At 33.4% G+C, this 24,269-nt stretch overlaps 1 protein-coding gene across 1 annotated transcript in view; it reads left to right on the forward strand.

Annotated features, from left to right (window-relative positions):
• LOC145667440 (serine protease inhibitor dipetalogastin-like) overlaps positions 1-24,269 on the forward strand; it is a 74,911-nt gene that overhangs the window by 36,438 nt on the left and 14,204 nt on the right. The window contains exons 4-6 of the mRNA XM_081734920.1: positions 7,361-7,504; positions 14,293-14,478; positions 19,445-19,693. Of these exons, the coding sequence (XP_081591046.1) occupies positions 7,361-7,504; positions 14,293-14,478; positions 19,445-19,693 (579 nt within the window). The remainder of the gene's footprint in view (positions 1-7,360; positions 7,505-14,292; positions 14,479-19,444; positions 19,694-24,269) is intronic.

Here is a 24,269-nt window from a genome sequence, read left to right on the forward strand (position 1 = left end):
ACGTCAAGAAAAAGAAACAGAAAAGTAGAAAGGACGAAAGAAAAAAACAAAAGGACGCAGTTCTTACGTGGAATGAAATTTGACAAATACAGTATTATTTGTGAACAAAGAGCATAAGAAAATGGAAAGTATATAAAATTCTTAGAAATGGTAAGAAGGATTATTGTTGTACGTGGAATGCGAAAAACTAACAAATTTATTTCGGGGGGGGGGGACTTGAGCCCGATAGCCTCCTAAATACGCCACTGAAGATAATTCTGCTCCTCTGATCCTTCACAGCATTGTTTTTCAACTTCATAAATATTTTGAACATCGCTTATATATATATATATATATATATATATATATATATATATATATATATATATATGAGAACGGTCTTACTCGTCCCCCCCCCCCAATGTTGAAGACAGATTTGCGCCGATGCGTCCTACCCATATGCCGTGTAAGCTAAAGGATATGGTAATGATAAGAATGAATGAAAAATAGTGTAATGAAGAAAATGGGAGGAAGAAGAACCCCGAGAAACCTCAGACACACTGTGTTTGTCCACCACAAAATCCACTTCGCGCGAGGAAATTCTGAAGTTCAGGAAACACAAATATAACATCAATTTATAATTTTTATTGTGAAGATCCGAGAAAGTAGCTGCACAGAGACTGACTTATATACTTGTTTCTCTTTGACAAAATTACAACTGAAGTTATCAGAGTAGATTGTAATTAGTTTCTTGATTGTGACACTGTCATCCAAAGTGTTTACTCTGAGAATTGCTTGAAAAGTCAAGTAAATATATCTCATTTCTGTACACCGAGAATCCACCTGAGATACGATATTGTGTACGATTACGTCAAAAAGCCAATATTTTAAATTGTTCGTCTCTGATTTCTTCTCGGAGTGGTTCAGTATCAAATGCGGGATTCAATTTCTTACATTGATATGATCTAGATTTTATCTTCAAACGTCCGGAAGAATTAATGGTTGTAACTTAGAGAAATGTAACCTACCCGTTTCTTCTGCCATAGGTTTTATAGTCTTAAATCGTACACAGGGCTCCCTTGTGGCTATGTGGATAGCGTACGCGCCCTTGGTATGGGAGACCCGGGTTCGATTACCGGCGGAAACTCATGTGTATCGGAAACTATGTTAAGTTGTAGGCCCAAGGCTCATAGTCTTCTGCTGAATGGGATGCTTAACTCAAATCCACTCCAATTCGTGTACATTCCATCTTGTTTCAGAAATGCTATGGAGGGATTGCCGACCCTTGTATTTTAATAATCTCTGTGGGACAGATTTGATTTTCAGTCTTATCGTCCCGTTCAGCATCGAGGTTATATGAGACGTGGACCTAAAATTTAACGTGGAATCCGAACCAAATAAGCTCCCGCCAAGAATAGAACCTGGGTCCCTACGCTAACCGCTCATCCACTAGGGAGCTCTTTGTGTGGACTTGAAAATACCCCAGTAACTATACATAAGTCACTAAATTTTTGTATTACCAATAGCCTAAATTTTTCTCCTTTCACCAAAGGTGTTTAAAAGATCGCTAAATCCAGATTTTTAAATCTAATTTTAATTTGATCTCTAGAAAGGATATGAAATATATACATACATATATATATATATATATATATATATATATATATATATATATATATATATATATATATCGCGTATCGCGCCCCCTCTGGAAGGTTTGGGTCCCCATTTATCGGGATTCCTATACCCCCCTTATTGTTAGTCCTGATGATATGCCTAGATTTAACGTTGGCTACACAGTCGAACACAAACAAATTGTAGGCAATATCAATTTTGAAAATGCACTTGGAGATTTTCTAAGCAAACAAATTATTATATTGAGTGCTTGAACTCACCTTGAATAAATTTAACTGTGGCGTTAACAGCCGATAGCGTAGTAACCCAATAATGTGCTTGGAACAATTCGTATTGTATGCATTCTGTTTATAATATAATAGATTTGATCATTATAATATGCTCATCTGGCAACCCTTAGCTTATAAGTCGATTTTGTATAAGTCTTCACGATTGTGGTATAAGATAAGCTAGAGAGAACAATACCGTGGCAAACAACACCAAAATGGAGTCATGGCAAACAACACGTAATATCAATTTGATATTTTACATGGTTTAGGAGATGTGATAATGAATATTAATGTTGGCAATACTGCTAAAAGTCGTGAAATTAGGAGAATATGTAGTAATCGCGACTCCCAAAAACTGTTGGTCAAGTGTCAAAAGTACGAAAACAAACAACGATCGTTTTAAAAATTTCTCGCAACTACGTCATTTTAAGAAGTATTGCCAACTGTAACAAGTATAGTGTAATGTCCAAGAGGTCGGGCACCCAAAAATATAACCTCAGTGCAGAAAGGGGGCAATCACTCCAGCAAATAACAAAAACATTCATTTTTAACAGTTATAAATTCATCAAAATTAAAATATAAGAACAAACAAATTATCTCATTGCGTTAGAGCATGTACGATTTATTGAACTTTTACATCATGTCTCTCCGGTCTTCATAAAATAACCAACTTTTTTTTTTTTTTTTACATATATTGAGTAAACGTCAATGTTATTTTAAATGGTTACCTCGTTCAAATCCTCAAATATTTGATTTGATTGCTTTTTATTAATTACTTTTAGTTTCTTGCTTGATATTCATAAATACTTTCTTTCTGTATGGTTTTTACTAGACTATCCAGTTATTTGATGATAATACAAACATAGTTCGGTGTTTTCCGTTTGGCAGATTTGTCAATTGGCAGATTTGGTAATTGGCAGATTTGGTAATTGGCGGATTTGGTCATTGGCAGATTTGGTCATTGGCAGATTTGGTAATTGGCAGATTTGTCAATTGGCTGATTTGTCCATTTTCACGATTGGCGCATTTGGTCATTTTCGCGTTTGGCAGATTTGGTAATTGGCAGATTTGGTAATTGGCAGATTTGGTCATTGGCAGATTTGGTAATTGGCAGATTTGTCCATTGGCTGATTTGTCCATTTTCACAATTGGCGCATTTGGTCATTTTCTCGTTTGGCGCATTTGGTAATTGGCAGATTTGGTAATTGGCGGATTTGTCATTTGGCGGATTTGTCCGGGTCCCTATATTTTTATTCGTTCCCTTTAACGAAGAGGGTATCTGTAACTGCAAGACGTACAATACGTTTTTAATGTTTAAAACTTGAAATTTTATTCCAGGCAAATTATATAACAAAAGATACAAACGAACTTGCCGCTTTTTCGATTTTTTCTGTCATCGCTGCTTGTTTCTCTACTGTAGTTTGTTGATACTGGAATCTGATATCAAAAAACGGGGGGGAAATTACATTAATTTATATATAAAAAAAATAAATTCGTACCTTATGTTTCTTTCTTGTTTTATAAACTCCAAAAACTTAATACAATTCAACAATTATACTTTAAATAGTTTTAACTCAATTTAATATTCAAACTTTACATTAATAATAATAATAATAAGCTTGTCATTTAGACTCAGTGGTACAGCATATATGTGTGGAATGAGTGGTCGTTGATTCGATCCCTACCTGTGATAAATACTTCCGGTTTATTCGGGGTTCTTACGCATCCTCCAACTTCATACATTCTATCTTCATCATCCCATCTCGTTACCACCGTCTCTCTAAACACCATGCATATTCGTGGGACGTTAATCATAAATATTTCAATTCTTTTAATAAGGATTATTTTCAAATCTATTTATACAAATCTATCGTGCATATGAAATCATGATCCGATTTGTAGTAAAAACGCGTGTTGAAATTTTATCACCGGCTTTTCTTTGAAAACAAAGAAAAATACATAATACATTAATTTGTAGGTGTATGGCTCACTGATCTCCATCTTGAAAGGCATGTTAATTCCCATTCCATTGCAATGTAATCATGTTTAATTGTGATACAACATATCAAATCTGATTTGTTCTGGTTTTAAAATAATAAAGTTTTGATTTCATGAAACTATTGCAACGTAATTTCGTAAACTTCTTTTTCATATTTAAAATAATAATTAGTGATAATTTAGACAATTAGGCAATGATTATAAGAAATACATACACGCCTTCTAAACTGATAAAAATTCGAGCGTGTTGAACTTCTTTTTTCCAATCAAAATAGCATACAGAGAGGATAAACATACTAAGTTCATAAGGATACAAAATGTTTCTGAATCAGGATTTTAAATTTTCATTATCACTCGATAGTAAATCAGAACGATTTTTCCTTCCAGAAAAATATTCAGTTATTCAATATGTTACGGTTTTGTTTTATGTATTTTCAGTATTGGAGGATATTTTGTGTTTTTCCAATATCTAAAGACGGGTCAACCTAGTTAAGTAATAGCAACTGCGGCACCATTTAACACACAAAATATACACATCTTTCACACAGAATTTCTTTCTTTCGTATTTTTAAAACTTTTTCATTCACCTATAGCTTTTTTTTTTTTAAAAAAAAAAAACGGGTTCTGGCTCAATACTTAATTGTGATAGGATGATAAGTTATACTTTTTAGGAATCGATGTTTCAATTCCCGTTTGTCATATCCCGTTTACCTGTGCTTTAAAGACCCAATGCCTCCATTCCCAGTTGAATATTTTATACATGTTCGATTCTGAAATTCTAAGTCATTTTACTTACTATTAAAAAACTTGTTTCTGTGTTGTTAAATCTTGATTCAATTTTAAGCCGAAGAATATATATGAAGGGTATTAAAAAGTCTTGAAATCTACCCTGGAGAACTCTGACACCATGATACTATTAGTTCTCCTCCACATAGTCACCGTGCCTAGCGACACACTTTTGCCAGCGGTTCTCACCTTCCGTAAACTCATTTTGTAAAGGAGTACAGTTTGGCTTTGAAACCACAGTTCAACCTCAGAAATGACGTCATCCCTACTGTCAAAATGGTATCCTTTGAGTGGACGCTTCATTTCTCGGAAGAGAAAGAGGTCATCTGAAGGTAGGTACGTTGAGTATGGGGGATGAGGCAATATTTCATATCCTAATTCCACTGCCTTCATCATGGATGCATGGGCGGAATGAGCTGGTGCATTGTCTGCGATCAGCAGCACCCCTTTTGTGACCAATCCATGATGTTTCTTCTTGAGTTCCCCTTCTAACTTAGTTAAGAGATGGCCCTGTGGTAGACACGATGACCCCTTCACAGTCTCAGAAAATGGAAAGCATCACCTTGACGGTAGACTGAGTCATAAAGATAAACCAAACTCTTACAAATTTTCAGTAGTCTGCCGAAAAAGTCCTCTTTATCCACCTCACAGTGATGCAACATTGATATTGCAGAATCTTCGCGATTTCTCTTCTGGAAAACTGAGCAGTCGTGTGAAATTCCACCGCGCTGATACTTTCTGACAATGCAAGTGGTTGTGAATGATAGTTCCAGGTAGACTCATAACTCATACCTATTGTACACATAACACTTTCAATGGTTATCCTCGTGTCTTCCATTATGATCTTCGTCAAGACGGCATCATCAGTGAAAGATAGTCTTCCAGAGGCATCTGCGGTAATTATGTGTTCAGTTTGGAATTGCCGTTTCTACTTGGATAGCATCCCACAGGATAGATTTCATCTCCATAGACTCCTTTCATTTCTTCGTGGATCTGGTTTACTGATTCCCCTCGATGATAGAGGAACTTAATGACGATGCTCCGTGCCTCAAGCTTGTCAATCATTATTAGTAATTTACCTGCAAAAAAACAAAGAAAGAGTTGCTCTAACGAGTCCAGAATTTGCGTGGTTAACATACGAGTACAAGGACCTAAATGTAAAAATTCATGTTCGAGGGGAGATGTAGTTCGTCATCGTCTATGTGATTGCACGAACTTTTTGGAACACCTCGTATTTCAAATATTTACCAGTCAATAATAAAGTATATGACTTGTCTTGTGTACTCCAAATGCTGAAAAGAGGTAAACCTGGTTCGATTTTCAGTACGAGTTAGTATACTTCAGATTCAATCTTAAGCTGTAGGTACATACATCTTATAGTCTCGATGGTTAAAAAGAAATATTTGGAAAGATTTATATTTCTAATGCGAGCTATTCTGATTCGGATTCCATCTTAAACTGTAGGTTCTGTCTTGTATATTCTCGATGCTGCTGAAAACAAATGTTCATGCTTCGATTTCTGCTACGAGCTATCTTGATTTGATTCCTATGTTAAGATGTAGGTCCACATTTCAAACAGTCTCACTGCTGAAATGAGGTGATCCAAGTTTCGTTCTAAATTGAAACATATATCTGTATCAAACATTAATGACCCAATAATAACTTGTAAGTATTGTTTTGTATACTATTGGTATTGAAAACAACTAAAATTCTAATTGTAAAATTATTGTGTTGCGTATCAATTGGATTTAGTAATTACCTGTAAGTTTTAAGTTCTAAATTTTCACACCTTGGATGAATCGTAGCTACAATCCTAGCTCCTGTTGATGTATACCAATGGGTTACAATAATTTCCTATCAAGTTTCAAGTTCAAAATTTGGAGCTTGATTCACGAATCAACTAATCAGATTATTTCGCTAAAGATAACTCTCCATCAATGAGCTTGGAATGTTTTGAATTTTCAAAATTTAAGTAGTGCTATGCACTCCTTCCGAAAATTGAAGAGGTAAGCCAACGTACCCATTGCCAAAATTTAGAGAGGTGGTCCTACGTAGCCATGAAATAAAGATCCAGAGACACAAAAGTGAGACTAAATGACCCAAATAATACAACGGTGGTTTTTATTTCGATTAACTTTACTACGGTTCAGGCAAGTTAAAGCTGTTTAACTTGTATTCAAAATTAACTCAATACATATTATGCTACATGTATGTAATTCTATGTGCTATACGTTTTTATACTGTTTTAGTTCGTCATTATCACTCCACAGATATTTACCATTTCCTCAGGTTAGGACAAGTACTTAAATGTTTGGATTAGGTTGTGCAAGTAATTACTTTAAAAAGTTAAATACCTAGTAAAGACATTTTTGTAGTATGAATCATGTATATTTCTGTTACTAATATTACTATATGCGTACGGTGTATACGTTGTTTATATAGTACAATATAATGGTAATAGAACTAACTTCGCTGTGATATTCCTACGCTAATATTTGAGTTAGACGTTGGTGCATTCGTGCATTTGTTATTATAAATATTATTCATTTTTTGTGAATTAACACACTTTATCTGTAAATTTATCCAAAATTTAGTTTCTACATATTCACTGCCTCTTCCTATATTAATTCAATAATTTACTGTTAAAATGTATTTTATGGAAATAATGTTTACCGTTTTTTTTATTTTTCAAGAAAAAATTGCTCATAAAGGAAGTTGTTCAAACGTAAATCCATGTACTCTCGCTGCTGTAGAAATTGGATTTCCAGTTTGTGCTTCTAATGGCGTTACGTATCGTAATATTGAAGAAGCTCGATGTCTTTTATCTGAAAATCCAGGTATGTTTACCACTACTTCTAAGCTCCAAAGCATCCGTTTAAAGGAAAATTAGGCTTTGTATGTAGACTATATATCCCATGCTTTAGTACTGTCTTTCATGAATGATTAAATCATGTATCATGAATGAATAATTCATAGCGATTGAATCATTTTGTGAATCAGATGAATTATGATTTATTTCGGAAACGGATCGATTCTGCTGGTGAACCATTTTCAAGTAAATTGTATCTATGGTCAAATTGGAGCGAGTGAATGGACTTGTAATTTGTTAGTTTTGTAGTTACCCATATACAGTATTTTATGGAATTGATTTACCACCATTGATAAGGCTGTATACAAATTAGGAGTAAAAAGAACGAAGTTGCCATACCTATATGAAGTTACTTTTCCTGAATCACGAAGTTGTTGAAGTGAATCCTTGTTTTACTTCACAATTATCGAATTGATTTCTTAATTTTTTCACAGGGAATAAGAAAAAAATATGCAAAAATAATCGATATAACCATTATTAGAAATAAATTAGAAGGAAAAGGAGGAGGCCGAGAGAGAAAAGGTTGTGTATTAAGAACAATGCTCATATATATAGTTTCTCATACAATTATTTCCATTGCAGTAGCAATAGACCTAATGGTATACTTTTCCAAAAAGCGATCATAGTTTGTAGGTGTTGTATTTTAAGGGGTAGAAACAAATATTATGCAAAATCTATCTATCTATCTATCTATCTATCTATCTATCTATCTATCTATCTATCTATATATATATATATATATATATATATATATATATATATATATATATATATATATATATATATATATATATATATATATATATATATATATAAAAGACTGATAGTTTTCGAAATGTGGGTCGAGAAGAATGTAGAGAATTAGCTAGGTCGAACGGTAAACCAATAAGAAGGCGTTAAAAATAGCTGGAGAGAAAAGAACAATTGAGGCCTATTCCGGAAGAAGGGCACATAGACCGTTTCCGTGAATGGAGAAAATGAGCCTTAAAGATTTTATCAGAGCATATGTTATTGTTATATGCTCTGATAAAATCTTTAAGGCTCATTTTCTCCATTCACGGAAACGGTCTATGTGCCCTTCTTCCGGAATAGGCCTCAATTTTAGATGTAACTAAAGAGGAAGAGAAACTGGTTAGGACATTGGCTGAGAAGGAGCTGTATGAAGAGGGATGTGCTAGAACGTACGGTGAAAGAAAAAAAGGAGGGGGCGAAAGAGACTGAGTTGACGGACGGTGTTGAAACAGAAAATTCCTACGTCAGGATGACACGGATAGCTGAAGACCATAGTGCAAGGAAGCTTCATTGTTACGGCAAGTGACCTGTCAATAGTGGCAGAAATTCCTATGATTATGATGATTATTATTATATAGATTACAATCTTGTAAAGCTGAATATTTGTTATATGCTCATCGTTTGTCGGTTGTCGGTCATGTTGTCGGTTTGTGTATTTGACGCTTATACAAATCCACGCCATCGGCCTGACATACTTCTATAGAAGTCGTAGTGTAGTACTCTGCTTCTTACCTTTGCAGTTATCGACAATTCTTCTCGTTGTTCATTGCAGTTGCGCAATTATTTGATGTTATCTGGTATTATCTTGTTTGCTACATAAAACCAACTGAAAACATTGTTCAACTCCAGTTCTTGCAGAAACGCGCAACGATGTTATATATATATATATATATATATATATATATATATATATATATATATATATATATATATATATATATATATATATATATATATTTTTTTTACGACATATCATCCTTTGGGTTCAATCTCTGTCTACAAAGAACTGGGCATCCGAGGCACAATGGTTACGCCACACCATATTCCGAAAATGGGCAAAATTCTAGGTTCGCGGTAATGGTGTAAGTCAATGTAAAAAGGAAAAAAATATCAACGCGTCTGTAATAGTTCAATTAAATTTTTACGTAACATAGTTTCTTACAAAACATAAATCTGAATATGTTAGAAATGATCCTAACCAGAGTTGTTGTCGAATGTATCACGAACTCAAGACATTCAGTTGATACAAAATTATTATTATACGTAAAAAAAAACATTGAAATAAAAACAATAATAGTAACTCTATCCATCACGACTCTGGAACTCACTAAAGAAATAATAAACACTTCTGACCAGAGTATATACACTTGTTTATTAAAAACTAAATTCCAGTGTAACAGTTTCAACAACGTAACGTTGTCTTCATCAGACACTAACTCAGTTTCAGAGAGTTAGTGTCTGATGAAGACAACGTTACGTTGTTGAAACTGTTACACTGGAATTTAGTTTTTAATAAACAAGTGTATATACTCTGGTCAGAAGTGTTTATTATTTCAATAATAGTAAGGTTTTTAAAATTATATATATATATATATATATATATATATATATATATATATATATATATATATATATATATATATATATATATATATATATATATATATATATATATATATATACGCGAAGACATTCAACTTCAAAACTCCCTCTGGAAACTTCGAATTTTGGATTTAGACCACTTGCCATCCAAGCGGTCGAATGGTTCAAAATCAAGCTCCCCGCACTCTAGTTGCACACGGAGCCAAGACTCACCATCCCTTTCTGTCGCTTCTGATAGTATCTGATAGGAATACATTATTGTGAATAGTGCAGATAAATGCAATTCACAACACGTCTTACTGTTATATTTTTATTTAAAATTGAGTGAAAAGTTCAATATTTGATTGAAACCTATTTGGACAAACAGAAATAACGTTGAAACGCATCTTCTACCTCAGAAGGTCAGAAAGTAGATATTATAGTCATTATCTACGTGCAGTAAAAGTAAGTAAAACAGTTATTGAAACAGTATAAATATTCAAAGAATGCTAACGGGTTATCTTAGTCTACCTCAGTTTTCGCACTTCAGAGTAATCCATGGCTAACGTCAATCTTAGTCCAGGCTGATACTCTCATAAGAGAGGAGTATGTGCACAAGGATGTTATAAAATAGAGGATCTGCCATTTTGTATCTTCATCTTATTAACTCAATGAAGCCATAAAACAACCGAGTATATATCAGAGCACCGAGTCTGATTGGCTACTCTCGTTTCCGCCATGAATGTTGGTTTAAAACATTACGATCTTATTGTGTGGAGCGGGCAGAGTGGGGGTGGTGAAACTGTGACTTATGGCTTCACGATTTTGTTGTATAGGCAGATCCTCTGTTTTATAAACATCTTTGGTTCTACACATCAGCCACTGTTTTAGCTGATTTAGAAATTATTTTGGTTAGTGCTTCGAATACAAGAAATTCATCGTACAAGTATAGAAAGCCGAGGCTTTAAGTCAGTTTATAATTTTCTTTATCTACGGTCTTTGTACAATAATTATGTATAGCTCTGCTCAGCTAGTTGGAAGTCTCTACTTATTGACAGGTCATTTCTGTATTTCAGTTATGTAATCTCACAAAGGAACATTCCGATTTAGTGAATTCAATTGCTGAAAATGATTGCTAGCACTGGGTTCAGCACCAAAAGAAATAGAGAAAAAGAGGGGTTTAGTGGCACACTGTATAGAGGGTGGCAGATAAGTGAGAGCAAAGTGGGAAGATAGAACGTAGAAAATGTCTAGAAATGCCATGTTAATTTTGAAACGAGTAGAGGGATTAAGGTCAAATGTTGGACATAAGGAATGCATGTAGAGCTTCACTGAATAATAGTAATGTGAATCATGGAGGACGTCTGAAAAGCCACCATGTTGGAATTACTTTAAGAATATATGGGAAAGGGGTCTTGTGACATGTGGCACTTGACGCACACCGTCTATTGAAATCAATAGTGGCCAATACGGTTTGAGACCTTTGTTTAATTGGAACTGTTATGGACCTTAAGAAGGATTGTGTAGTTAATACAAAAATGGAGACAACAATGGTCATATTTAGAAACGACAAAGATAGACAATCGGGTTCGTCACGGCTGTCGCCGGTTTTGAAATTGAAGCAGTAGTGGACAGGTGTCATGCATGCGCCAGGTACTGTTTGCAAATATCTAGTTTTGTGAAAAGCGTATCTAATCATAGCTTGAAACCTTGATGCCGTAAACTGGAAGTGGGTGAATGATTGCAAGTTAATGAAGTTGTCCCGTTGTCATATTTTGAAGTCAGATGACAGAAAAACGGCATCTGTTACATATTTTACGAAATTATTATACGGGTGGAAGAAGAACACATACAACGGTTGTATGAGTAACGTGCAACCATCAGGGATAAGGAGCGGTAAGTTCAACATTATCCGGTTTTTGTACCAACTTTTCATCTTTATTGGTTCTCCATAAATCAACGAGGACACAAAACGTCAATCATGAACTCTTTTAGATTGTCCTTGGTCTTATTTGCACTTTTGCCAGCATGTGAACGAATATTGGGTGGATCGGGAAGTTTGATGGCTGGAAAGTGACCTCACTCACGTTGTTCCTCATTCACGTCATCTTTACGACAATATTGTTACATTGCCATAGCGTGGAACACCTCCTGTTACAGAGGTCTCAAACTATATTGGCCACTATTGATTTCAATAGACGGTGTGAGTCAAAAGTCATATGTCACATGACCCTTTCCCTTATATTTTTCTTGCGCTAAATCCAACATGGTGGCTTTTCAGATGTTCCCCATGATTCACATTACGCCTATTCAGTGGAGTTTTACATGCATTCCTCATATCCAACATTTGACCTCAATCCCTCTAACTAACTAACTCTATGACCTATGGGAACCGGAGGTTCAATACCGCGTTCACAAAAGCTCTCCACTGACTTCTATCCTTAGCCAACTGGATCCAGTTTCTCCAGTTTCTACTTTGTATTTCTATCTCTGCGAGGCTCATCTTAATATTGTCCTCCCATCTGCGCCTAGGAAACTAATGGTCGTTTTCCGATTGGTCTTCCAGCCAAGACTGAAAGCGTTTTTACTTTCTTCCATCCTAGCAGCATGACCTGCTCACATAAGCCTCCTAGACTTGATGACCCTAACAACGTTTGGTGGCCTCAATCCCTCTACTTGTTTCAAAAATAACATGGCATTTCTAGACATTTTCTACATTTGTCTTCGCACTTTGGCTTCACTTATATACGGTCTGCCACTAAACACCCTCTTTTTTCTTTTTCTTTTTTTCTTTTCTTTTCTTTTCTTTTTCTTTTTCTTTCTTTCTTTCTTTTTTTTTTGCTGAATCCAGTGCTAGCAATCATTTGCAGCAATTGAATTCACCAAATCGGAATACCTTGTCAGTAGCATATATAATGTCAGTATACACAATAAACTTCTCAAAATGGTGTAAAGAAACTCTTATACTTTTAATAATTCTATTTTTAGGTAATTATTGGCTCCGTTACATATCTATTGTCATATGATATTTAAGATTATTTATAAGCTGCTTTATTAAATATTAATTTATTATATCTCACTGCAATGTAATTCACTGCATTGTATTTCAATATTCAAAATCAGCTCTGTACTAACCACTACCTATATTACCAATCCTCCATTAGGGAATCACTTTCACTTAAAGGAACTGTCACCCATCCTATAGTAATGTTAATCTCTTATTTGCAAGCAATGTTTCTTCCAGACATGTTTTTTTTGGGGGGCATGCCCCCTCGGATCTCTGAAAGTGTCCCCCTGGAGGAGATCAAAATAATATCAGTATAATATAATAAGAAATAGAATAGTATCGTGTGAAAATAATATATGCCCCTCCGAATACTAAGTGTCCCTCAAACATTTTTTTTTCTGAAAGAAGCATTGTTTGCAAGAGTTGGCTATATTCATTAAATCAATTAGAGAGAGAACTTGACATTGCATTCGATTTATTCTAACCTCAATTGAGGAGGTTAGTACAATATACAAAAAGCAAGCACATATATTGTTAAAAAAAAATATAAAAAAAACACGTGTGTTTAACTTGAACTTGATTTTTCTCTATTTTTAGAAAATGTGGGTTAGACCACTGTTGCACTAACCCCCTCAATTATTTTAAGTTCTTTTTTGGTTAAATGGTGTTCTTTTAATTTTTTTCCTAATTTTTTCTAATCTTTTTTCTTTGCACGGACGTTGCACCCCTGGGTACGTGCCCAGTGTGCTTATTTATAAAAGCGAGCTTGGGAATAATTTATCATTTCCTGGGCTAAATTGTGGCTCTGACTAACCGGTTTCACTATCGAATAAAACTGGACGGCGTCTCAAAATCTATTCACGATATTGTTGTCGATTTGTGTTACAGTATTATTATTATTATTATTATTATTATTATTATTATTATTATTATTATTATTATTATTATTATTATTATTATTATTATTATTATTATTATTTGTCTTTTAATTACTATTCATTTCAGTATCATACTTTAAAAATATGCCAAGATTTTTTTGAGGTTTACTTTCAGTACGCAGCTGGTAGCGACATTATGATTTCTAATGAAATTGTCTGATATAAATAAAGTGAAATCATTTATTTTTGGTACTTGCAAAGAATCAAAGCTTCAATTAAAGATGTAAAACTAATAATTTTGTTGAGAACCTGAAGATTTGTGGTTCCTTATACATGTTTGAAGCTTGGACATTATGAAAGAGAATAAGTTGTCTCATTTTTTAAATATTATTTATCGATAGCAGGTTGGAACCGATTGCTCCGACTACAAAAATTCTTAGTGAAAAGCCAAGCCAAATATTCTTACCTACTTGATACTTGTTCGTTCTTGTATCCTAGACCTGAAGATCGTTCATGGTCGCACCTGTACCTATGAGGAAATGTTCGATGCTATTTCGAAGAAGTTTGTGGATCCATGTTGCATAGCGAAGAATAGAATAATAAAAGCTCCTGTATGTGGAAGTGATGACAACACTTACAGCAATCCTTTCGCTTTCAAATGTCACCAACAAACTGTCGATCCAAGTAAGTACTGTTAAATGAAACTAAATGCCCAACTACTTTGGATATATTTCAAGTTACATGTATTTAGAAATGAAATAACTGCTATGAAACTCCTGAAGTTGAACATTAACTTCTAAATACATAAGTTCTAGGAGCTAAGTCAATAAAAAATAAAAAAATACGTGTTTGTATACACAAGTATATTGAGCTTTTGGTATCTCATCATCGATTTAAAGTTTTAAAATTTTCTAGCTACAAATATTGATAGAATTTGTATGGAAATGTAATGTCGTTAGTAATTTTCTCACTTTCATGGTATACCAGAATTACCATCACTACTATTAGTATTATTTCGTAAACTTTAAAAAAATGCAATACTGGAACTCAAAGTATCTTCAGAAATCCTTCAGTTCCATGACTGAAAAAACTGTATGTTAAACATTCTCAGGGATTTTTTTTTTACAAAATATTTTAAAAACTTAAAAGTTCATTTACTACCAAATAATTTACAGAAAAGAAAACATGAACTTTAGGAATTAAAAAATGGATCAAAATATTGAGATTTTGGTCAAGAATTTTAGGAATGATCCAAAGAAAACATGTATCAAAAGATTACGATCTTGGCCAAGAATTTTAGGAATGATAAAAACATGCATCAGAAGATTGTGATCTTGGCCAACAATTAGTTTTTGGATCAGGGGCCACAAAACTTTTGAACCGTCCCTAAGTCAAGTTTTGTTATTTTGTACGGAATAAGCACATCATACTGAGTTAAGTGATAGTTTGGATTTGGCTACACTGTACAGGTATATAGTTCTTCAAGTATAAGGAATACAAGAAAATTTTTGGTTGAAATATATTAGATCTTTTGATCCAAATATGTTTTATCTCGATATGCCATTGAAGAATTATTAAGTTTAACGCTACGAAATAGGTAATCTGTATCTACGTAGATAATTATAGACTGCACGGGAGAAACAGTATGTCAAAAAAACACAGGTTTTCAGAAGGTGAGCTTTAATTTTACCAAGCATAAGTATGAATCACTTATACTAACAGTACGAAAACGCGATTATTCAACTCATGTTTAGAATTAAATTATACCAGGATAACCGGAGGTGGAGCATGACACATAAATCTCAAATTTTGACTTATCTCATTTTGTCCAATTTCTGGCTTATACTGTTTCACCCGCGCAGTCTAGAATTGTTAGATGAAAGAACATCCGATCATTCACTGGTAAATAGTATCCACGCTTGAATCAATTTCTAATTGCGTTTCTCAATACTGACTCTGAATCCAAATAAACTATTTTTAAATTTATCTGTGCATGGAGTCAGGAAAGAAATAACCTCAAAGCTGGAGTTTATGAAGTACTGCTTATGCTAGTAGTAAAAGTGTCAACGCTTTGATATATTCCTAATTGCACATTTTACACTAATTTAAGGGTGATAAACATCCATGGGATCAGGATTAAAAATTACCTTGATGTATATTGTAAAAATTACAAAGACAGAGTAAAATTGACAATAAAAGTTATATTTTATAGAAAAACTATTATTAATATTTTATTCTAATGTAAAACGATGGAAACAAAAAAGTTCAAGTGAACAATATTATTTCTTTTTATTATCTTAAAAGAAAATGGACAAAAGGGAATTGTTTTAAAACTATTTTGTAGATTTGGCGAATATGATAATTCAAGAACCTTAAGGTATAAATTAATGTAAATTGATTAATATAAAAAGTACAAAATAGTCCAGGGAGGTATTCTGGCTCGGACTGCGAACGGCAGTCAACATCACACAAAAAAATTCCGTCGATTGAAGGAAATACAACATGGGTGGAAACAAGACCGTTGGTGTACTTGAACGAGAACCTTTTTACTATATGTAAGTTGTATTTTATTAATGTATACCAACAACTGTCACTAATAGAATGCAATGCTTAAATTTTTGTCTTCCGTGTAATAGCGCAGAGGGTAGACTTTCGTATTCATTTGCTCTTTCTGTAACATTATCTGATTCATACACTGTTTTCTTTATTACTTTAAATTTGTGTAAATAAAGGTCTATACCTCATGGGAAAAGAAAGAAACAACTACTCTATTTTTATTACCCGAAAGCTAGGTGGGAATATTTGTTTCTTCTACCAGTTTGTCTCTCCTATAGTCAATATTCAAGGTTCAATTAACCAATTATTTAAAGAACATCAAAAACAGTTCAATTGGATCAAGCATCCTGAAATTCCTCGTAGTACGCAAGAAGAATTAGAAATATATCCAAGCATTAGCACTTTTACTATTGACATAAGTAGTTTTGGATAGATATGTTAAAAATAATTTCATTGGACTCAACATTCCCAAATTAGTTTAAAAAGTGCAGTTACAAATGTATCGAAACGTGAGCACTTTTACCATTGGCACAAGTTATACTTCGAAGATCCCAACAACTGAAATATTTTTTTCTTATTCCATGAATGGATATATTTGAAAATAATTCAACGGGGTTCAAGTTCCTCAATTTAGTACAAAAAGCGCAATTTAAAATGTAGCCTTTTTAAGCGCGGGTGCTTTTACCGTTGGCAAAAGCGGTACGCTGAAGATTCTACTTTGAAGTATTTTTCTCGTGACCCCATTAATGGATGTGTTTAGAAACAGTTTCATTGGATTTAGAATATTCAAATCAATAGAAAAGATAAACTTGGAATTTATTCAAGTATAGCCTCGTTGCTGACGTCCCCATTAACCCCCATTCATTCATTCATTCATTTATTCAAGTAGAACAGTTTATTTAGGTAAGAAAAGTTAAGTTGGAGAATACAACAATAAATTTCATTAATTGCCATGGTTGGTTTCTTTCCAATACGTGCAAAAGCTGCGATGTGCCCTATATAGCACGTATATGATAAAGTATGTTCCCTCTACTATCTTATACTACGCTCCCAAACCTGAAACTTAATTACTGAGACACTCACATAATATAAATAAATTTGTTTACTAATCGTCTAGGTAACTAGCAAACAATAAACTTAATATCAATACGCAAGGTTCAGGGAATTTTATATCAATCAGACTTTTCCAAGTAGACTAGTTTATTAAAAATTCTTAAAAAAAATTGTTCTCTGAGATTAATGTTCCTTAATAAAAATGATTTCTCTAATCAAAAAAAAAAAAAAAATTCGTTCAGGTACACCTCTGAACCCAGAGGTTCCCACCTATTTAAAACCTTAAATAGCAGTTCGCTCCAAACATGAAGCTTCCTTTAAAATTTGTCTAAAATTCCTTAAGAGAGGTTCTGAACATGCGTCCTCGTATAAGCCATCATGAACCTCACATACTCTAAAGACAGACCCAACATTCTGAGAACTGTCTGGCCTAAGTCCCTAATTCAGGAATCGCCCTTTATTGGACAACCCTTAAGGAAAATAGCTAGCTAACAGACTTTAATAAGGTAAAAGGAAAAGGAAAATTCCTTCATTTAGGAATAAAGCACCTTCACTCAGGCTCGGTAGTAGGAATAAAAAATCAAAACAAACAACAGCCTACCATCCCCTTATGTGAGGAATCAGCTGTGGAAATCTAATCGGCTAGTCAAATGCAACTAACCGAAAAAAAAGGTATATATTACTCATCCGGCTCGGTTGCCATAGCAACAGCCTTCCCTAAAATCAAAATAAAGAAAATTTCTGAAAACATACAGCGTTCGGAAAGAACGTTGTCACAATAGATCTAAAGATCCCTGCTAAATTTCATTTACTTAAATATTCCTAACCGGGAATTGAACCTATCCTTAGACTATAAACCTAAGGACATACAACCAGAACTCAAATATTCTGATTCGTATTCCGCTTAACAAGTCTAAAGGTTGACCCTATACACAGCCATCTTTTCGGCTGTACCCCTGCTCTGACTAAAAAAAAAAGTCGCGAAGCAAAAAGAGACCCAAGGAGCACGAAAGCTCCTCCCGCTAAAAATTCGGTCTCGATTCTATCAAAAGAATCCAAAATCTGCCTCCTCGCTGCCATCCCCTTCTTACTTATATACGATTTAACAGCTTTCCCCCTCTCCGCTTCGACGAGAAGAAACTGTCACTGAGCTTAACAGTGTTTCCAAATGAGCTAGCTAGCTACTAAACTTTTGCCTTACTTGGAATTAATTTTTTTTTTAAACTGAAAAGAATAACTTTAAGATTAACATATATATATATATATATATATATATATATATATATATATATATATATATATATATATATATACATTAAACAATACATAAATGCACACACGAATTATATAAATTTATATAAAGATTAATAGACAAAAATACCAAACTATAATAATTTTTCCAGCGCTGGTTCCTTACCCTAAATATATATGTACTAATAAACAAGAATTTAATATGAATATTAAATTTCCTTTAAATATATGCATATATGTACAAAACTAGCAATGGGCCTGAAAGTGCTCATTGCAAAGCTTAATTTTGAATATTATAAGAATGGTTTTATATTTCAGAAATAACACTGCTCTTACCATAAAAGCATACAGGGAGATCATGTAATCTGTCGTAATAGGTTATGATCGTTCGTTGGTTGGTCGGTTTGGAGTTTCGAAACCTTTTCATCTCCAAAACGATGTGAGACGAGGACCTACAGCTTAACGTGGAATCCGAACCGCATGAGCTCCTGCTAAGAATCGAACCCTTGTTTCGCTCGTCGAAGATACATACGCTAATTATATCACCATCTTATTTTTTAAAAAAATAGAATATTCTACAAACTCTTGTCGAAGGCAAGTATGCTTTTAATTTTTTAATAAATTTGGTTTAGTAGAAATAAGTGAAAATTGTATTGCCAATCTTAACCCAAACACAGGAATGATTTTGGATAAAATTACGTAATAAAAATTTAGAAAGATAGTCAATTAGCACTTCTTGATATCTATACTAAATTCATTACTTATTTTTTGTTTGTCTTCTTATATATAGCTCTTACTATTCGCCAGAACGCCAGTTGTAACACAACCAACAAAGTATTAAAGAGACCTGATATGTCTTGCTACCTACTTGGTGTTCGTAACAGTCAAGTTAGTTTGACAATGGGAATAATGTTTCCCACTCCAAGTTTCACTGCGTTTAAACATGACAATTACACAGGAACAGTTTGTGGTTCTGATGGAAAGACTTACAAGGACGAAGACGAATTGTGTTGGATATCAAGGAAAAACCTCTTATCAAGTGAGTTATGTTTCATATTATGAAGTCATGGTAGATTTTCAAACATTAAGCCGAATATTGAAACCTGAAGTGGAAGATTCAATTTTTATTGAGTGATAACGGCGGAAATGGTACCCGATCTTGAGAGACCAAATACATGGGTCTCTGAATTCACATTTAAGAATCATTTCTCACTATCTATCGCTGATTTAGGTCTAGCTCTGTGTCTTAAAATGAATCAGTAGATTTGTACCACTTCTGATTTCAACAGAGATATAAGGTACAGGTAGAATCTGTTGTTGGAATATAGAATCGATTCAAACAAATTACTTCTCGCTATCTCTGATCTCTTGAATTTTGACATCTGTCGACAGATGAATAGACGGATAGACTGGTTCTATATAATAGCTCAGTAGTATAGCTTCAATATCTGACCAGAAGTAATTAACCACTGACAGTCCAAAGTAAGTGAGGGAGGAAATAAATCGATAGTGTTTAGGAGTATGAATGAGAAAATCACACACACGTATAAGGAAGTAATATTTTATCGTGTTCATAATTTAATATATTAGTAATAGCATTTAGTTATTAACTGAAAATGAATTGTTTGGTAGAAACATCACCCTTTGATGTAGACAGAATAATGAATTGTTATTGTCTGCGAAATAAAATGTATTGTTTGGAAAATTTAAGATCAATTTCTGCATAATATTGAACACGTGTGGTAGATTATTATAGAAAATCGATGTGCTAAGAAGGTAAGGGTTTCGACACGTGTAAAAATGGAAGTATATAATTATTGTAATATTTCTCCGTCTCCGGGATTGAGATCCCCTTGCCATTTCTTTAGTCATCATTGGAAATTCACCAACAGTTTTACCCTCAAGGACATTGAAAAGGTCTCCGTCAACAGTAATGTTTTCTTAAAGACATAATTTATTTGCATAGTATTTTTTATTAACATAAAAATGTTTCAGTATTATATTTTAACGTTGCAAGAAATAGATTGCGTTTACCACATTTATTGCAAATTGTGTGATTGATTCATTAAATAATAATAAAAAACATTATTGTAATACTAGTTTCTGTTTAATGTTGATAATTTTTAAGGCTGGATTTTGTTTCTACTAGACCTTATTTTAACACGTGCTACATTGTGGTATTTCTTGTGTTTAAATATAATTTTTCGTTATTAAATTGAAATGTGTGTGAAATCTGGACTTTGATATACGGAAGGGGTTTATTGAATTACACATTTGTGAAAGCAACTAAATCGTTTGTAACACATCTTGTAAAAAGGCAATTGTTAAAGAAACCAAACACATTTATTATAGGATCAGCTATTGGGACGTATAGTTTGTATTGAAATGACCAGGGTTCCAAAGGGTTGGATGTGAAAGCAGAACAGATGTTTTTAGGAGGAAATGAGGAATCACGGAGAAAGGACAAATAATTAGATTTCTTGTTACGAAAAACAAAATCTTGATCTTTCGTTTGTCGAGAAGGATGGAAATTGGATTTCATACAAACATTATGAAATAGATATGTAGAAATATTAGCCTATTACCAGTTGATTGGTGAACTAAAAATATTTTAACAGATTAGAAACAGAATGGCCTTGTCATTTAGAGAATGTTTTAATATTTTGAAAATGACAGTATTTAATTTGTATTGCTCACAAGAGAATACACTTGGGCTTCAGTTCACATACATAAAAATATGGTGTTTAGCCTTATAATAAGTAATTTCATTGAAATTTAGAAGTAATTGAAATTTAGGTTGTACTATTCAGAAGATGATCCTTGAGTTTAAGTTGATTTCGTTGTTTGTGCAGTTTATTACAGAGATTACTGATTGGATAGATAGTGTATTAACGTTTGTAGTGGAACTCATACCGAGAATCGAGCCCGGGGCACCAACTAAGAAAGACACGTGTGCCAACAACTAGAGTATGAAACATATTACATTTGTTGTTTAGTTCAGTTTATACGTATTTTTCGCATTAGCTGATCCTATAATAAATGAGTTTGTTTCTTTCCACAATTGATTTGTTACAATATGTTAGACACGATTTAGTTTCTTTCTCACAATCAAAAGTGTAACTCCTCTCCTATTTCAAATTCCAGATTTCACACATATTCCTATTTAACAACGAACAATTCTGTTTAAACACAATAAATACCATAAAGCATCATGTGTTAAATTAAGGATGTAGTAGAAACAAAATTCAGTTTTCTTAAAAAAGACTATCGTTAAACAGACTAGTACTGCTGTAATATTCTTTTTAATTTTTTATCGCATCAATCACATAACTTGCAATAAATCTGGTAAATAAGATCTATTTCTTGCAATGCCAGTATATAATTCATGAAATATTTCTATGTTAAACAATGTTCAAATAAATCATGTGTTCAAGACAACACCACTGTTGACGAAGATCTTTCGAATGTTCGCAAAGTGAAGTCGTTGGAGATCTTCCACAGATGATTAAAACAATGACAAGGAATTTCAAACGGCGACACAATACATTACAACAAAATCATGTATTTCCGTTTTTACACGTGCCGAAAACACTACCTTCTTAACACAACGATTTTCTACAATAATCCAAACACATGTATGCAATATTACATCAATTATTCTCAGATTTTCCAAACATTTTATTTCGCAGGCAATAACAATTAATTATTCTGTCTACATCAAAGAGTTGTGTTTTAATCAAACAATTCATTTCCAGTGAATAATTACAAAATACTAAAATATATTATTGAAATATATTAAATAAGAAACTCGATAAAATATCACTTTCTCCCACATATATGTGATTTTCTCATGCACTCATTCATACTCTTAAACACTATGGATTTATTTCCTCCCCACTTCTAGATGTCAGTCTGAATGATAAATTTCTTCTGGCCAGATATTGAAGCTATACTACTTATCTCATATTTATGAATAATATAGTTTGGAAGTTTACAATATTGTTTGGTATTTTAATTTTAACCGATTGAAGTTTATGCTGATAACTTGCTGTATTCTTTTTCCACATGTTGTACTAATAAAAAAGTTCAAGCAGCTGTGAAGGAGAAGGAATAACTCAAAAGAATCAGCAGAACTCTGGCAATGAATGAGTTTTGATGAATTACATGGAAACGAATGCTAAGAAGGCAGTTAGTGTAGCAAATGCAAAGTTTATAATGAGTTGTACATCACGACAACTTGGAAACAAAACAGGGAGAAAAGGTTATAAATAAGCTTTCTAAGATAAGAAAGAAAGAGAGAGAAACAAAATAAATATATTTCGCATGTACACTCATGTCCAAAATGATTGTCGCACATTATAAATGTCTTCTAGTAAGAATATAATTTGATAATGATTTTGCAGGGTGCTTTTAATACGGGTACTATGTGTATAATCGGGAAATGTATATTTTTGCTAAATTTCATAGGAAAAGAATTATAAACACGAAAATTGTAATGAGTAAAATAAAATGTTGCTAAAAGGACTAGAAAATTTTACTTTCGTTTTAATTTTCTTATTTACTGCTCTTTGGACATGACACTTGCCACATACACGTCTTTGCTGCTTATACACATACTAACATTATAAGAAATACCGGGCGAATTCATTATCAAATTATAATCCTACAACAAGATTTTTATAGACATGCGACAATAATTTCGGACATGAGTGTACATTGCATTAAGGAAGAAAATAAGGAAGTTCTGGCAAGTGAAAAGATAAAGAAAAGGTGTCAGGAGTATTTTCAGAAACTTGTCAATGAAGAAAGCCCGAGGGAAACTTACGAAATTCTATCCACGAATCAGGAACTGGTTCGGCCTGTGACCATACTAAAGGTAGGAAATGCCATGAAAAAGATAAAAGTTGCGAAAGCTTCAGGACCGGATAATCTTCAGGATCGAAGCACAGAAAAGTTTAGGTAAATAATAAATGCAGTGGTTTACTAGACTTTTTAATACGATATTGGAAATAGGAAATATGCCTAAATAATGGAGGAGCAACTAGGTAACAATGGAGATATACAAGAATGTGACAACTACAGAGGAGTAAAACTTATGACCCATGAAATGAAGCTCTGAGAGAGAGTTAAAGAAACAAGATTGAAGGAAGAGATTGAAATAACAGAGAACCAATTTGATTTTATGCCAGGACGATCGACAACGGATGCAATATTTGCACAATGATGCTAATGGAAAACTACAGAATACCAGAAGGATCTTCATATCGTTTTCATCGACCTAAAGAAAGCGCATGATGGAGTTCCATGGGATCTTATTTGGTAGGCCCTGAAGGAAATGTGTGTCCCAAACACATACTTCTGTGTGATTCAAATTATGTATAATTGATGTAGGACAGGTGGGGAAGATCACGTGCAGAATAACAGAAGAGTTCACAGTTAAAGTGGAATTTAATCAGGGATCTAGTTTTAGCCCATACCTGTTTTTCAATTATGATGGAAGAATTTACAAAAGATACCCGAGAGCTAGCACCTTGGAATATGCTATTTGCGAATGACATCGTGATGGTAAGTGAGACCAAGGCAGCATTGGAAAAGGAATTAATTGCCTGGAAAGC

Source organism: Thermobia domestica, chromosome 13, assembly GCF_964235325.1.
Source record: "Thermobia domestica chromosome 13, izTheDome1.hap1.1, whole genome shotgun sequence".
NCBI lineage: Eukaryota > Metazoa > Arthropoda > Insecta > Zygentoma > Lepismatidae > Thermobia > Thermobia domestica.